Source organism: Mytilus edulis, chromosome 5, assembly GCF_963676685.1.
Source record: "Mytilus edulis chromosome 5, xbMytEdul2.2, whole genome shotgun sequence".
In the NCBI taxonomy this organism is placed as follows: domain Eukaryota; kingdom Metazoa; phylum Mollusca; class Bivalvia; order Mytilida; family Mytilidae; genus Mytilus; species Mytilus edulis.
This window is the reverse complement of record NC_092348.1, coordinates 62,759,326-62,776,343: the sequence shown is the minus strand read 5'-3', so window position 1 is coordinate 62,776,343 and position 17,018 is coordinate 62,759,326. Positions and strand designations below refer to the sequence as shown.

Below are 17,018 nucleotides of genomic sequence, written 5' to 3'. Positions count from 1 at the left end.
GTTGTAATGGGGTAACATAAGAATCTTAAGATAAGTAATTATTACATTCAACTTAATAAAATGACGAGAAAATATCAATTAGCTCCTGTACTAAAATACTGTGGATTCATTTATTTTCGTGGGTATCTATTTTATATAGATTGGGGAAAACTGACATTTTCATGGATATTTGATTTTGTGGTTTTGCAAATCTCTGAAAGAAAGTCTATAGAAAATTTGTGATTTCGTTGAATATTTGAATAAGTGGTTCACCTGTTCTCACGAAAATAAACTCATCATAGATACCAGGACTGAATTTAGTATATATGCCAGACGCGTGTTTCGTCTACAAAAGACTCATCAGTGACGCTGGAAATCAAAAAAGTTAAAAAGGCTAAATAAAGTATGAAACCCATGAAAATTAGTATCCAACGAATAATAATGAATCCACAGTATGATTTAAAAAATTACATGAAAACAGTTAAAATGTAAACATAAATATCATAAATAATCCTTTGGTATAACATTTTAATACATAAAATTTAAAACAAAAATATAACAAACCTATCAACAATCTTCTTCTATCAGTAAAAAATCTAATGTAGATTTATTTCCTGTGTGTAGTCTTATTTTCCTTGAGCATAGTAGGGTTCTGTGTCTTCACAGAAATATAAACATACAGTAACAACCAAAATTTACTTACTTTTGTCAAATAGGATTTTTTTTTTTTAATAACCTGTCTGAACCTAAAAAATATTTACATCGAAATTTCAATTAAAAACATTTTTTTATAATTTGGGCAGTAGCTCCAAATTCATCCCAATTATTGCTGATAATTGTTTTCATGTGACGCTTCATGTAGTATATTGATTTGAGCAATGTCAGCATATGACGTGGTAAAAAATAACTGATAGCTCTTCTGGAATGGTAAATGCATGGATAACAGCTTTTTACTTTTGTTTTTATAACTAGCTCTGTAATAATAGTTGGAAATGCACCCAGTACAATGATTTTTGCTTATAATCACATATTGGTGATGCGGCTTACACCAATCCCTTTCACAGAAAGGAAATTTAACAAAAAAATTTCACGTAAAAATATTTTTTATTAATTTACTATTCAAACATGATGTTTTTTTTTTTAAACTATTGTAAAATAAGTTTTCATTAAAAAAAAACACCCCAAAACTGGTCCTTTTTCAACAATATACTAGGTGAGATTTTTCTCATCATTCAACACATGGCATTAACATGATTAACTCAGACATGTATACACAAGATTCATTTTATTTACAGCACCAAATATCTATAACATATAAATTGCACAACTCTGAACTAATTAATAATTTGCAAATTGAAAGTTTGTGAATTATAACCAGACAAACATTTCAAGTGTCAAACAAAAAATAAATTAATAAATAAACAGCAACTTTGTCTTTTTTGGGTCCCTTGTATAGCCATGCAAATGTATAGGTACCAGATAATATGTACTAGATCAAATCAAATGAACTCTAAACTGTCCAGTTTTAACATACAGAGATATCACTATTCCAAAATAAATTTGTAAGAACCAAAAGAATTTTGATGTTTAAAAAAAATAATTCTGGAAATAATTTAGCCAAATGTGCTGACTTATCATTAATTCAACAATATCTGATCAAATAAAAATAGAAAATAGCAATTTAAGGAAACAACTTTCAATTTTTATCACAGAAGTTGTTTATTCACAAATCTTTCACTTATTTATTGTCGGGCTAGGAAAGAATATCTTGTGAAAACAAACATAAATTTCCAATAACAGAATAAAAACTAACAAACAAGCAAACAAACAAAAATTGATAAAAAAATAATAACAATTCAAATTTTCAATTACAAATTGAATCCTATCACAATATCAAATGACAAAAATAACAATGATTTAAAACACAATGAATAATGGAAAAATAATAAATGAAAGACGATTCAATATAAACATTAAATTAACAATGTTAACAATTTACAATCATGATAATGGAAGACAGTATAATATTAATTTTCTATCACAATCACTGTTTAAATGTCTAGAGATCCTTTCGTTGGTTTAACACCATATATAACTCCCCATCTTTGATCGCCCTGTGATGTCCTCACTAACTTGTCATTCCATCCTTGTACCAGGTATTCATAATCCTCCAATGAAAACTCCTGTAACATTCAATGATTGCAATACAGAAGTCGAACAGCATCAAAGTTATAATGATGTACAGTTTTGTTAACAAATTATATTAAGAGGATAAGCCCCTTAGCCACAGTGGCTTTTTCAGTTTTCCTATATTTGCTGTCTCTTGCACTTAATTGTTATTTACACTCCATTTTAGGGAGCAATCTCACATGTATATTTTCTGCAGCAGATTGGAGCCATTGAGCCTTAGTGTTCTACCTCATTTGGTTTCTGTTGGAGTATTGTCTCATCAGCAATCATATACCATATTTTTTCATATATATAATACAAAAAATGTGAATAATTGGTTTTTTGTTTATTATTTTGTATACAAACGTTCGAATAAGACTCTAAAGGTAATGGAGATGAAACTAAAGACTCAGTGATCATAGAAAAAAGCTACAACCTACAGAACATGTTGTAGACACCAGGACTGGACTGCATCTTTTAGTGCATAAACTTGAACAATATACAGTAATTCATGTGACCCCAGTTTTAAATTTGACATTCAAAGTCAAATATAAGCAGTAAAATCAGTATTATCAAAATCATAGCAAATTTTCTATAACAGTTATGTATATGATGATGGCAACATGAATAGTTTATGTCCAATATGGCGAGGTGACTGTTGTTTATATTAGTTTTACCTTTACAAAATCATCCTTGATTGTTTCAAATTTGACCAGTTCTTTCTTCAGTGATTCTACAAACAGATCTGTACTGTCGTCTGCTTTAACTTGGGTAAATCCTACATCTTCTAATACCTGAAAAAACACCATTCAAAATATGAGTTTTAAATAAGATTTGAGTATATTTTATTGACACCAGCTTCTTATACACTGATTTGATTTAAGAGAATGTCTGCTTAAGGATGTACTTAGGTCAGGTTTAAGAATTTGTGTCAGTTGTTTGGACTCATTGTTTTATTCCTACGATACAGCGGAAATATCTTGCCCCATAACACCCATTTTTCTTTTCATATAAGACTTCAATAGCTCAAAGAAGGCCATTTACCAATATTGAAGCAGATTCTTGGTTTCTTTTCTTTCAATTTGAGACCCAAATAATACCATTGCAAATATATTAAAGGTAAAAGTCTTAGTCAGCCTTTTCATTATTTTCTCTATCTTGAAAAGGAGCTCCATGAATGAACCATCAGATGAATGAAAAGGATGCAAAGACAGAAAAACATAATGCCCATAAGTGGGGCATAAAAACAAGAACTGAGTTATTACGGGACAGCATTACCTTTCCATATGATTTTGGTGATAAGAGATTATATCCTCGCTGTTTGACGTAAGCCTTGAAAGCCTCAGTGTGTTCACCCTCGCTACAACAGTAGTCAGATATAAAAATAATTCCTCCAGGTTTTAGCACTTTCTGAAATTGGAAAAAAAGTATGGATAGAAATATATATTTATTCTGGATTCTGGAAGATCATCATTTACCTAAAAACTCCAAATTGAACTTAGTTTATTATGATTATATACCTAATTTAAATAAATCAAAGGTAATTTAAGATAGAATTTTTTATATGTAGTTGTGCATTTTTTTAATGTGGTCTAGAGAATAGACTTATAGATACAGTTGTATACAGGTTATGTCTATATTTTTTCCGTCGTAAACACTTAAATAATTTGATGAACAATTGGATTATATTAAATGCATGCAATGGGAGATAACTCTTGTTGATTTTTAAAAACTCCAATTTGTACTCTCAGTTTATTATGATCATGTATCTAAATCTAATAAATCAAAGATAATTTAAGATGAATATCTAATACCTAGTTGTGCAAAGTTTTTTGTTGTTGACAGAAAAGATTTTGTATACAGCTTATGTCCATATCTTTTTATGAACAATGGAATTTTATAAAATGCAAGAAATGGGAGATAACTGTTGATTTTTAGAAAGATTTAATGCTTCCACTTTTCATAGTTATTGTCTGTGCATTAAATTTTGGATTTTTGTAAATGAATTTCAAGTTCTTAATGTTTACAACTCAGTTTTGACGTATAACTAACATCTAATAATTAAAATACGTCCTTGGTCAAATTAAATGAAATCGATTATAAAAGACTTGTAACATAAAAATAAAGATATAGATATAGGAAGATGTGCCAATGAGACAACTCTCCATCCAAGTAACAATTTATAAAAGTAAAACATTATTCTTGTTAATCAGATACAACTTGGACTAATACATGAATATACTTTATCAATTAATCTCAGGCTACAAGTATTTGAAAAATTAATATTTAAAGCAGAAAAAGAGGTCTCTGGATTTATCATGTACGAAAAGTATTTTAAAGATAAAATGTACTTCAAAATGTTTTGTTACCAGAGGTACATTTCAGATGCGAGTTTATCAAACATTTTGATAACAAATATAATATTTCATGGCAAATAAAATTGAGAAAGGAAATGGGGAATGTGTCAAAGCAACAACAACCCGACCATAGAGCAGACAAATGCATATTCTAAGAAAAAGCCATATGGAGCTCAGAGACATTATGGATTTTTCTTAGAATATGCATTCTTGGAAAATTAAATAATCAAAAATCAATCATTCATGCGTGGACATGTACATGTGGACATACTTACAAAAAGTCTTGTGAATAGACTATGTTTATCATTGATATGTAAAATGGTATCCCTGCTGTAAACAACATCAAAAGAATGGGGTGGGTATTCTCTCTTTGTAGCATCTGCAACTTCAAATTCCACTTGCTATTAAAAAAAGAAATGAAACAATAATTAAAGAAGCACTTTTATTCAAAGACATAAAGTTCAGATTATTATTTGTGGTACAGTAATTGAGATTGGCTGACCTGAAGTAAGAATTTATTCTTTACTATGTGCATATAAAACAAATCCTTTAATCAATCAATCAATATCAATTATAACAAAACAGCAATGTGAATGTAAAATTGAAAACAAACTTAAATGTTTTTTATGACAAATGTTTTAATGGAACAGCTGCTCCTAAAAGACACAAAACTTTTATTTAATCTCTTTATATATAAACACATGTTAGAGATCTGGAAAGAAAACTTAGTACTATCTTGATATCAATTCATATATTTTCAATATGAATGATAAAATATAACTTCCCCCCTTTTTTTGTTAATTTGTCAAAATCTTGCTATAACAGGCTATTAATTGAATTTGGAATTATTTTTAATTATGGAATTTTTTTTGCATAATTTCTTGTGTTTTAAAATTTTTAATAAATTCCATGTTTTTTTGTATTATAATCTATTGAGCGGTTAATAACACTTTCTATACAATGTATTTTGGTTAGATAGTGCTGTGCGCAGCACAGTACATTCTATTGAAAATATACTATATACTACAGAACATTTCAGTACAGAATAAACATGGAATTTAATAAAAATTTCAATAACAAGAAATCAAGCAAATTCCATAATTGAAAATAATTCCGAGTTCAAATAATAGCCTGTTCTATATACAAAGATTAATTTGCCTTCTGAAATTCATGAAAGGGAGATAATCATAGTAATTGTCTATGCATTAAATTTTGGTTGGATTTTCTTAAATGGATTTCAAACTTTAAAAGTTTTATAACTCAAATTTAAATGTTTTTGGTGGGTTTTTTTTGGGCATAAATAAATTGTATTTATATAAATAAAGATAATTTGCACAATGTAGGTTTTTCCTAAATGATATTATTTTCAATAACCAATTGTGAAAAGCAGTAGTTTTGAAAGTTGCTTCAAGGGAGACAATTCAACTGTGAGATTATTTTTTGTTTTGATGTGTTTTGTCATTTCAAGGCCGTAGCGCACGTTCTTTTAAAGTGAGGCAAATTCGCCGAGTGGAGCGAGGCGAAAAATTTTTGAGCCTTTTTTTTAGGGGGTTTGGGTGCCTGAAACGGGAGAAGCTTATTTCAGCATTACTATTTATAATAAAAAAAAAATATATAACAGAAATGTGGTTTTTTTTTAGCAATCCTAGTAAGTAACAAATTAAGTTTCAACTTATTAAAGTTAATATCTGTTGGTCAATCAAAACTTTCCGATTCTCCTGTGACCTGTACTATCGAAAAGCTTCAACACACGTTCTTATGTATATAGTTATATATTATATATTTATGTCCAATAGCAAGTTATAAGCTTCTAAAAGACAAGAGTATGTTATAAGCATCAATTAATATGTATATTTGATATACATGTCATTAACGGTTAAACCATAAGATTAGGTACAGAGAGGACAGTAGACCAACATTCCGTTGGAAGACATTTCAATCTACCTGGACACATTATTCTACCAATTTTTAAGTCATTGGTTTGACCTACTGGGGTTCGAACCCACGACCTACCGTACTAGAATCAATGGAACACGCTAGCATACAACCAGACAATGCTGATCATAATAGTAAAAAGAAAAACGAAAAAAAAAATAAAAAAAAACAAAAATATATTTCATACTTTTATAAAAGATAAATAAAAATCATGAATTGCCTTATACATAAAAGACTTCCATAGAAAAGGCGCTTCATGATATTGTTTAAATTAACTATAAATATTAATTATTGTATTTTTGGTCAATGAATTATTTTATCGATTAACATTTGTTGTTCAGTGAGTTGATAGTGTAAACATTGGTATTACTATAGCGTTATCGATTCAAAAATAAACCAAGGAAAGTAATAAGCCAGCATACTTATAGGTGGTGTTTATACCCATGAATTACCTTTTCCCTCTTTTTTTCTCTTAAAGATTAGATAAGATAAGATAACTTTATTAGCACTAACACATTGACAATAAATGGTTATGGCAACAAATTAAAGACTAACTACAATAACATATATACAATGAAGGAGTGACAGTGGATAATTATGAGAGAAATATAAAAAAAAAAAAAAAAAAAATGAGAAGCATATACAATTATTACAGAAATCAAGTACCTTTTAATAATGAGTTTCTCACCAACAAGCATTCATTCAAATAGTTGACAACAATTTTTAATATTGTTTGGGAATTACTATTTAGAATTGATATAAGCAAGTTATATGATAAGGAAGGAAATTTGTTGTTCAATAGAACATTATTTATTTTTTTAATAAGGTTATATCTCACATATTTATAGGAGGAACATTTTAAAAGAAAGTGAATTTCATCTTCAATGTCTCCATTGTTGCAGCAAAGACAAAGAACCCGTCTTCAACCAGTTTTGTAACGACATTAAGATTTGTTTCATTTTTTTTTATTTTGATTTGTCACGATTCGGAACACTTATTTTTTTACAGTCACCGCTATGGTAGAAGCTGTAATCGCTGCTGCATAATTGGACACACTGTATATAGTGTGCAAGTAGATAATTTGAAACTCGAAACTCGCATATTGATAATGTAAAAAACATAATTAAAAAAATGACACTTCTAAAGTTTGGTCGTCGTTTCAAAAGTGAGGCATTTGCCTCATTTGCCTCCATTACGCTACGGCCCTGCATTTGATTTTGCCAATTAATTAGGGACTTCCGTTTTGAATTTTCCTGAGAGATTTTTCTAATTTTACATTTACACAAAATATATTGAATTTTAGATGTGTACTGATTGATATTTTTGTCTTTTTTTCTTATTATATAACAGTGTTTCAAACTGCATTAATAATTTTGGAAAGAAATAAAATTGAAATGTAAATAGTCTGTACATAGCTTTACTCCTAATAACAAATCTTCTAATTCTCAATTCTTCTAAGTTCAGCAACTTTTGAAAAAAGCAAAATGAATGAAATTAGTATTTTGACAACATAATCCCTGAGAAAGTTATTTTTGTGTGTTTTAATCCTCATTGGAACAGGTTTAAAATATCTGCTTGTTCCCCTTTTAATATAAGACTTTAATGAGGAAAAAGCAGATTTTAAATACACTACCTCAACAGAAACTCCAACCTCTTCTCGTCGTTTCAAAGCTAAGTTAATCATGTTTGAAGATAGATCTATTCCAACAACATTTACTCCAAACTCTTTAGCCATATAGAATGCACTACCACCAATTCCACACCCGACATCTAAAACTTTCTGTCCAGGCTTAAGATCGAGTCTTGATACAAATTCCTGAAATCATACTATGCAAATTACTGATATTGACTGGAAATTGTTATTGTGTTTGCCTTGAATTATTATACTAAATGTTTACTTTTTTTTTAATAACTGATACCAATTCTTTTAAGATGCATTAATGCCATTAAATTTAGCTTGCTGTATTTTTCACATCTTTTATTTGTAAAAAAAATAATTCTCCATAGAAATTTGTCATTAAAGGGCAATAACTCTCAATATGCAGTTTGGATCACATGACTTAATTGTAAATCTTGTAAAGCTGATTATTTTTTCTATTGGACTGTTTCAGTCTACTATTGATGATTTAAAAATTTATGAATAAAAAATAATTTTAAATGCTCAACTTTTTCTATATTAAACATATATATCCTAACCTTTGTTGTTTCATATCCACCAGTACTTATATAAGTATGTCCAAATATTCTCTCATATCTTAACACACCATTCATTGAGTATTGTTGATTATCAAGGAATTCTCTGAATGTGACAAAGCCGTGGGTATCTTCTTGTCGCTTAACTTTCTGTACTAACCATACTACCTGGTTGTTGTTCTTTTTATGCTGTAAATTTATAATACATATGCTTAATAAAAGTAGACATGGAGCAGATTTAACAACACAGAAACCCAACAACAGATAATAATCAAAATAAACAACCTATTGCAGGTATTGGTCACAATTCTGTCTTCCATAATTGACAGGTGTTCACAATGTATAGACGTGGATAAATTGCCCTTCAAAATGAAATAATCAACAGTTTATCAGCTAGCATATTCAAAAATAGAAAAACAGTGTATTCTGTGATCAACCTTAAATTAGAAACTTTTGGGCAGTAGATCATTTTGTAAGATTGTCTATACTATATGCTTTTCAGGATAATTCAGTGGTTCCTTGTGAATAATTCTTCAATCCTATATAAGAACCTTATATTTAGTAACACTGTGATGGAAATTACACAGGTGTATACATTTCTCCAATCATGCAAGTTAGCATACAAAATACTCCACAAAATTTCCACTTTTTTCAATTTTATTTTCTGAAATCTTTACTCGTTTCCTAGTTCTGAAAATCTTCTTAACAAATGTTTTTGCCTATAAATTATCATTCCCTTAGGCAAAGTACTGATGTTTCTAAAGATTTTTTACACTTATTAAATATGGTTAACCTATAAAGTTGGCGATTAGTTAGTGATTTATTATAATCAGCCTAGTGGACAGATTATTCCTGAATACTCACTTTAACATAACAAACAAAAACATTCCTGCAGAACAGATAATGGAGTAGGCCCAATTTTTTCATAGAATACCTATGTTACATAGATATGGGCTGTTTTTTGAAAATACAATATACAATGCATCAGCTTGAGATTTACTTTAAAATTTAGGCCAAAATCAGCCCTTATCAGACCTCTTCTTTCCCCTTGATATACTCACTTTAACATAACTAGTAAGAGGTTTCCTGAACACCAAATCAAGCCCATACACCATCCCTTCTTCCTCTGATGGCATTGTGACTGAATTAAAGATGGCTTCATATAAAGCTGGATCACGATAATTTGTTGGATTTTGATCTCTTGGTTTGTCACCTGTAATTTAGATTAAAAAGATCAACTTGTTTTTTATTGAATTCATTTCAGTACAGTATAGAATAAATAACCTAGCTATCTGAGAAATAAACATGGCTTGTTAATAACAAAGGGAAATAACTCTTGTATTTCATTTACATTGTAAATAATCAAAGGGAAATAACTCTTGTATTTCAGTTACATTGTAAATAATCAAAGGGAAATAACTCTTGTATTTCAGTTACATTGTAAATAATCAAAGGGAAATAACTCTTGTATTTCAGTTACATTGTAAATAATCAAAGGGAAATAACTCTTGTATTTCAGTTACATTGTAAATAAGTTGCCTGAATTATCAAGTTGTCATAATTTTCTTACTATGATTCCTCTATTAAAGGCAAAAGAATCTGCAACTGTGCAAGATTGAATAATTCAAGTTTAATTATAAAAGTTATTTCTTTATGATGACCTTCAAAACTATTTTAATATTTAATACAAGTTTGTTTATGTGTTACCTGATTGATGAAAACAAGATTCTCTACAGAAGAAATAACCATCTTCTCTCAGCCAGTTCAGTGATTTTCTTAAAAGGTCTTGTATCTCTTCATCTTCCAAATACATCAGAAGCCAGTTAGAAAACACCAGATCAGTACTGAAAAATACATGCATAAAGTATTTTCAATTAATTAATATCATATTTTATTTTAAAGCAGCTAAATTCATCATCACTGATTTGACTTAGAATTTAACATCCTTAAACATACATCTAAATTACAAAATAACAATACATGGACTAGATATAATATATCAGTATTTTGTGCATATCTTAGACTATATGTCATCTAATTAACCATTGAGATTACCTCTGAGGACTGTTGATAGTCTTTCAACCTGATTTCAGCATAAATATAAATAGACTGAGTAGCAGTGGAGTTGTGTAATTACGATTTTCCGGGGGGTCTGTTTATGTAATAGATTGAAAAAACTAATTGATTGTTTTACCATCTATATATGAATGATTTCTTGTGGGCCAAATTAGTCAAAGAACTTTTTTTATGGTGAATCACTTCCCAATGAACTGCTGTTCTTGTTATACATATGTCACCGATTGCCAGTGTGGCATGCTTTTTTGCTAGGGGGGACTAACTATGCATGCTTGACCCAAGGGACAAGGGGCCAGTCAGGGGAAAAGTACCTATGACACATACCTTTGCTCCAGAAGTTGTAGTTTTGTGACATCAGAGCACATATAATCTATGTTGTTAAATTTACAATTGTTTTCCATGTTTTTATTTAGAAATTTCTGCATAAAGTCAACAGCTATAACCGATTTACTCTTCTCAGCAAATATAGCTGTGTATCTCCTAAAATTAAGATAAAAAATTTCATTAGTTTCATTCATCATAAGTTAAATGATTTTTTTGCTAATATCAATACTTATAAAGCCAATGAATAAAAGGAGATTTTGATTATACAGCAACAAGACAACAAGGTAACAAAACTAAAAACAAAAAAGATATGAAAAGGATTTCGATCGTTATCAATGTCCTTTATAAACTTTTAATCATTTAGGAGGAGTTACCCTAACAAGAGACATTTAATACTGCACATTGCATTATTGAAGTCAGAAGAAGGTAATTCAAATTTTCTGCATATTTTCAGGTATTCTACTTCTGTTTAAGTTTCATCAATCTCTATCTTGTTGTTCAAGAGGAGTTTGGAAAAGATACAATTAAAGTATTAATTAAATAGTCATTTTGATATAATAATGGGAGATAACTCAAATTTATAAGTGAATTGTCAAGAAATTTAATTTCTGAAGAAAAAATACACAATTTTACCTGAAAATTACTATGAAATACTTATTTTTTTAAATTTTATTCTCCAAATAATTGATAAATTTTTATCATAGACTTGGCGCATTATGAACAATCAGTTATAATGAAAAGCATACAAATGTATAGTGTCAAAATATAATGGAAAACAAATCTTTTCAACAATTCCTTTATGATAAGTGCACAACTTCAATGGGTTAGAGTTTCAGAGATCTAGATTAAAAACTGTAAGTGTTGAATATTTTTTGGTAATCTTAATAAATGACTTTCATGGCACTGATGGATTATGATACATGTGATATATAAACCATCAGTGCCATCAAAGTCTGAAAAATATAAGTTCATTATCAAAATAAATCCTAGGTCTAAATTAGTCCTATCTGAAACTCTGTACAAGGTCAGCCTCAGAAAAAATAAATAAATAAATTCAAAACCTTTCTGATTATGGAATTATAATCATCTGACCTGAAATTTAAAATTTATTAATATACACACCCAATGCCAGCCCCCAGTTCCACTACATCTTTACTCTTCAAGTTTGGTAAATATGAAAGTATTTCTGGTTCTTCATCTTTACACAGATCTCTGGCTGAGGAATCCAGCATCATTTCCTCTAATGTTGCATCCTGGGAATGTTCTTCCCAATATTTTGTCATAGCATTCCTTGCTGAAAGTAGAAATATAAGAATATAGATATAACTTGGTTATTTTTGTTGTGGGTTTTCTGTCTCATGAATGTGTTTTTATCGCCCCTTATTCATAAATATAAGCTGTTTTATTAATATGATAACATTTAGGTTTTTTTTCTTAAATTAGTTAATTTCTTAAATTTATCATTTGCATTCAAGGGTCCATGATATTTAGCAGCCATGGTTGCAGCATACTTTCAGTATTTCTGCTGTATTAAAGTATCATAATTATATATAGGAAGATGTGGTATGAGTGCCAATGAGACAACTATCCATCCAAGTAACAATTTATAAAAGTAAACCATTAAAGGTCAAGGTTCGGCCTTCAACACTGAGGCTATGAATTTGAACTGGCTTGTGGTATATAGATGCATTGTCTCCAATCAAAATTGACAAGCTGCCAAAAATTAATGGTTCTCTGCAGGCACTCCAGCTCCTTTACCAATAAAAACTGGCTGCCAAAATACGACCACTAGTGCTGAAAGTGGCATTAAACACCAACAAACAATCAACCATGATACTTATACTGTCATTTCAATGATTTTCTCTATAGCTGATATTTCCCAAGGACTCCTGCACTTAGATTATTAAAGATCCCCATTGTAAAAAAAACCCAGTATTGTGTAATGTAAAAAGTAGGAACAAATAGTCATATTAGATGATCTGTCCTGAAATTAGTTCTATTTCATGCTTTCATTTTTATCTTACTTTGAATCAGATTTAATTATTGCATGTGCATGATGATGATGACTAGATGAAAAATATGTAAAATTTAGATAATCATGTCATAGTATAAACAATTAATACTGAATATTGGGCATGGTGTAATAACAGTTTTGCATACCTGTCAGTCAATACACAATTTTGATTTCAATGTTTATATTTAAATTATTCAAACTAAAAGTTATGACATAAATCAACATCATTATCAATCAAGGAATTTTCAAACAACTCTTTGTTATGAAATCATAGTTGATTATCATCCACATGTTTGTCAAAATGTCCATATGATAAAAACATCATACATCAAAGGTCAATCCAAGGGTCCACGGCTCCCTCTTTTGTGGAAAAAATTTGGTTGATTATAAATGAAATCACTTAAACATGAACGGGGAGGACCCTCCAGGGGCGGATGCAGGAATTTTCGAAAGGGGGGATGCTAACCCAGGGCACCCAGGGCAAAGGGGGGGTGCAAAACATATGTCCCGATACAAATGCATTGATCGGCAAAAATAAAGGGGGGTGCGCACCCCCGGAACAACCCCCCCCCCCCTGGATCCGCCACTGCCCTCCCCCTTAATAAAAAAAATCTAAATCCGCCACTGTACATGTTCTGTAAAAAAAAAATTGTGGTTTTAAATCACAAAATGTTTGAATTATAAAAACACAGTAGTTGTATTAGTATTTGACTTCTTCATATATTGGATGTGATTTGTATACTCCTCCCTATAGAATAGACACCAAAGTTATAAAAAATTGTCACTTTTCTAAATATCATTTAAATAATTGCTTGCAGAGTTGATGTCACAGAGTACATTCATACCCTATACAAACTCCTAAATTTTGTATTGAAAGGAAAACTGCACACTAATCAAAACTATTTAAACTGGGACACACTTTTGTGTATTGAAACTAGGACACCTAACTGTTTGATTTATAAATAGGATAAAGGAATGATTATATATGGTTGAAGTGATCTGAGTCAAAGTGTATGGCCATACACTAGCCTTGAACTTTAGAAATCAAGTATACATAATTTATACTAAACAAATAAATATACGTTTTCCCCCAATTACATTATAATTAGTCCATCAAGTACATGTAGTTTCTTTATACAGGAACATTTTTATTCAGTAGCTCATTTATATTTTAAACAAACTGTGAAACAAAATATTCCAACATTTAAATAGCATAATTTGTTCTTTTAAAATAACCCAGTTTTATCAAATACATGATTAAAAATAGTTTGGGAAATCTTATTTATTAAACTTTTGATAAATTTCAGTCTTAAATTGTAAAGTGAATTTTTTTTTCAGACTGGAAATTCACACAAGGCATGTTTTAAATTAAAATATTTTAAGCATAATTCAAATGATCTTTTAATTAACCTTACTAGAGCAGTTATGTACCATACAGATTACTGATCTATAAAAGGATCATACACACATTCTATTGTAATTATATAACTTTTTATATGTGTAAGGATGTCTGCTACTCTGTGTCAAAAGGCTCCCTCTTGCCCTCCCCCTTTTTTGAGGGAAAAATTTGGTTGATTTTATAGGGAATCACTGAAGCATGACTGGAGCAGACTCCCTCTTATGCAGTCAGTACCCCACCCCCTTTTTTGTGTGTATAAATTTTATTTATTATAAAGGGAGTCACTGAAGTATGACTGAAGCAGTCACTCTAATGCAGTCAGTGCCCCCCCCCCTTTTAAGTTTATTTTGGATCCGCCACTGAACACTGAAGACTAGCGAAAAGGTGAAATAACAAAAATACTAGGCTTGATAAACCTATCAAGGTTTGCAGTAGGACCAGACATACAATACATCTTTTCAACTAAAATTCTCTCTGGTCAAGTTTGAACAAAAGTGTGTTACCAATAAACTCGTCATATATAAATTAAGCCTCAATATAGTCCGGGACATAATATCATATTATTAGTTTGGTAGTCCCAGTTAGTATAAGTCCCAGATATATGCAGGTCAACTTGATAGATAGGTCAATATATGGTATAGCCCGGACTTAGATTTCTACATAACCCATACTGTCAGCATACTTTATTCACACCATATTTCCATACAAATTAATGTAAAGTATGATAAAAGTCCTAAGATATTGACCTTTCAGTGTTTCATAGTGCACGTGCACTTTATTAATATGTAAGAGACGGCGTAGTAACTAGTTACTTTACCAAGTTAAAAAAAATACGTCATTATTCAGTTGCCCTGTTCTCGTCATCATTTCAGTTAATAACTTAATAACACCTTAAATATAAGAGTAAGTAGTTTTATATAATATAAGGCTCTCAGGCAAGCTCTTAAGCAGAGGGCGTGGATAGGGACCCTTGATCCGGCCCCTCCCGTACTCTGAATTCACTTTCCTCCTTTATACTTCAACATTTTCCAATACATCCTTACTTTTTATTATCATCCCCTCCCTCACCAGTTTCCACCCAATTTACTCCCACTTTCTGCTCCGTCATTCCCAGGTCCACATGTCCAATCCCTATAGATAGAAGGACCGAAGATCTGTAATTTCTAATTCAATATCCGACAGTTCCCCCAGGATCAAAGTCCGAAAGCTATTGAAATTTGGAATTTTGATAAAGAATAGTCTTATATTAAAATTCCAAGGACTTTTCCGACTGTGAAATCATTGATAATGCATTATTTAAGATTTTTTTTTTAGATCCCAGCTGTTTTAATGCCTAAATGGTCTGAGATTAAAACGGTTTATCTTGATGATGATAAAACAATTTGATGAAGGATAATTTCCCATATGTTTAGCTTTTTCTTTTATCCGTTTTAAACAGTGTGTTGGTGACAAAAGAAATAAGATATGTGTGAAGTGAAATATGTTTCCTTTACTGAACAACCTTTCAAGAATCAACTAATCCCTTTATTAACAAGTAATTTTATTTTAAATATCTAGTAAAATTATGAAAATTTAACTTACGAAACAAGCTCATATTAAATAATATATATATATACGCTCTTTTACTATTTTCACACTATAAAGTCGATCTTACGATACTCGAATGTCATAAACAGTTCACGGTTTATTCATAAGTCTTTATAAATGTTTTTATTTTTGTAAAAATAGCCACTGGCGCGCATGCTCACATTTTTTAATCAATAATAGCAAATTTTCTATCAGCTGATTCTGAGACATCGATCTGGAGCCATAATGTAATACATGTCATAAGATCTCATTTTTTATATGTTTTATTTGTAAGAATAAGTTTAAAGCAATCTTGATTAGTTTCTGGGTATATGCAGTTTTGCTAAATACTATAATTTTCCCCATCCTTTATTTTTTTGCGAATTTCAAAAATCTTTTGATAGATTTTTATTACGTTGTTAAGTACAAACACTTAAAAAAAATCTTCAAAGTTTAACTAAGTTTTAGAAGCACGCCTTGCAATCCATCCCCTGCAACAACAAAAACCACCAAAAAAAACAACCAAAAAAAACAACCAAAGCAAAAATCAAAACAAAACACAAACTGAAAAACACATAAAAAATAAATAAGATAAACAACAATAAAAACAAAATTGTGATAATATTTAAAAAAATATCCGTACCTGAAGTGTCTGTCATTTTGTCCGTTTAAGTTAATTGTATAGTACAAGTTTAAATTTATTTGGGAATTTAGCGAATCTGGCGATTTTTTCTATTTATATGTATTGACCAGAGAACTTTCTATGAATATTGATTTCAATTAAAGCTACTGAATATTCATGTCGCACAATTCAGTGGTGGGGAAAACGTGACGGACAGATGGATAGGTAGTAAAAATTTTCCGTTGACTGGGTTCAAGGATAAATATGTCATTCTAACTTATCAAAGGGACTGTTGTTAGAAGGCATTATCTACGTACTTATATCGGCATAAAGGTGTATTTTTATAGTGAAATTAGTCATATGAGGCCGCATTTATGTTATCTG

General features: G+C 30.0%; 1 protein-coding gene across 2 annotated transcripts; it reads right to left on the bottom strand.

Annotated features, from left to right (window-relative positions):
* Positions 1–926: 926 nt before the first annotated feature.
* Positions 927–16,736, bottom strand: LOC139524159 (uncharacterized). 2 transcript variants are annotated; one of them, XM_071318770.1, is made up of 11 exons: positions 16,656–16,736; positions 12,156–12,327; positions 11,034–11,189; positions 10,341–10,477; positions 9,695–9,846; positions 8,637–8,822; positions 8,074–8,256; positions 4,781–4,906; positions 3,427–3,558; positions 2,826–2,942; positions 927–2,162 (listed from the first exon to the last, which is right to left on the bottom strand). In XM_071318770.1, exons 1-11 carry the CDS (start codon positions 16,669–16,671, stop codon positions 2,031–2,033), a joined length of 1,509 nt encoding a protein of 502 aa, XP_071174871.1. In that variant the 5' UTR covers positions 16,672–16,736; the 3' UTR covers positions 927–2,030. The 2 variants fall into 2 exon arrangements, with proteins under 2 accessions (XP_071174871.1, XP_071174872.1); XM_071318771.1 differs by lacking the exon at positions 16,656–16,736 and adding an exon at positions 16,028–16,171.
* Positions 16,737–17,018: the final 282 nt, after the last annotated feature.

What these genes read in the sequence shown, in the direction of transcription:
- LOC139524159 (XM_071318770.1), bottom strand. An exon ending in CTCTTACTAGTTATGTTAAA is followed by an intron (nt 8,823 to 9,694) that starts GTGAGTATATCA and finishes ATAAATTTACAG; the next exon opens with CATAAAAAGAACAACAACCA. An exon ending in TCAAGGATGATTTTGTAAAG is followed by an intron (nt 2,163 to 2,825) that starts GTAAAACTAATA and finishes TGAATGTTACAG; the next exon opens with GAGTTTTCATTGGAGGATTA.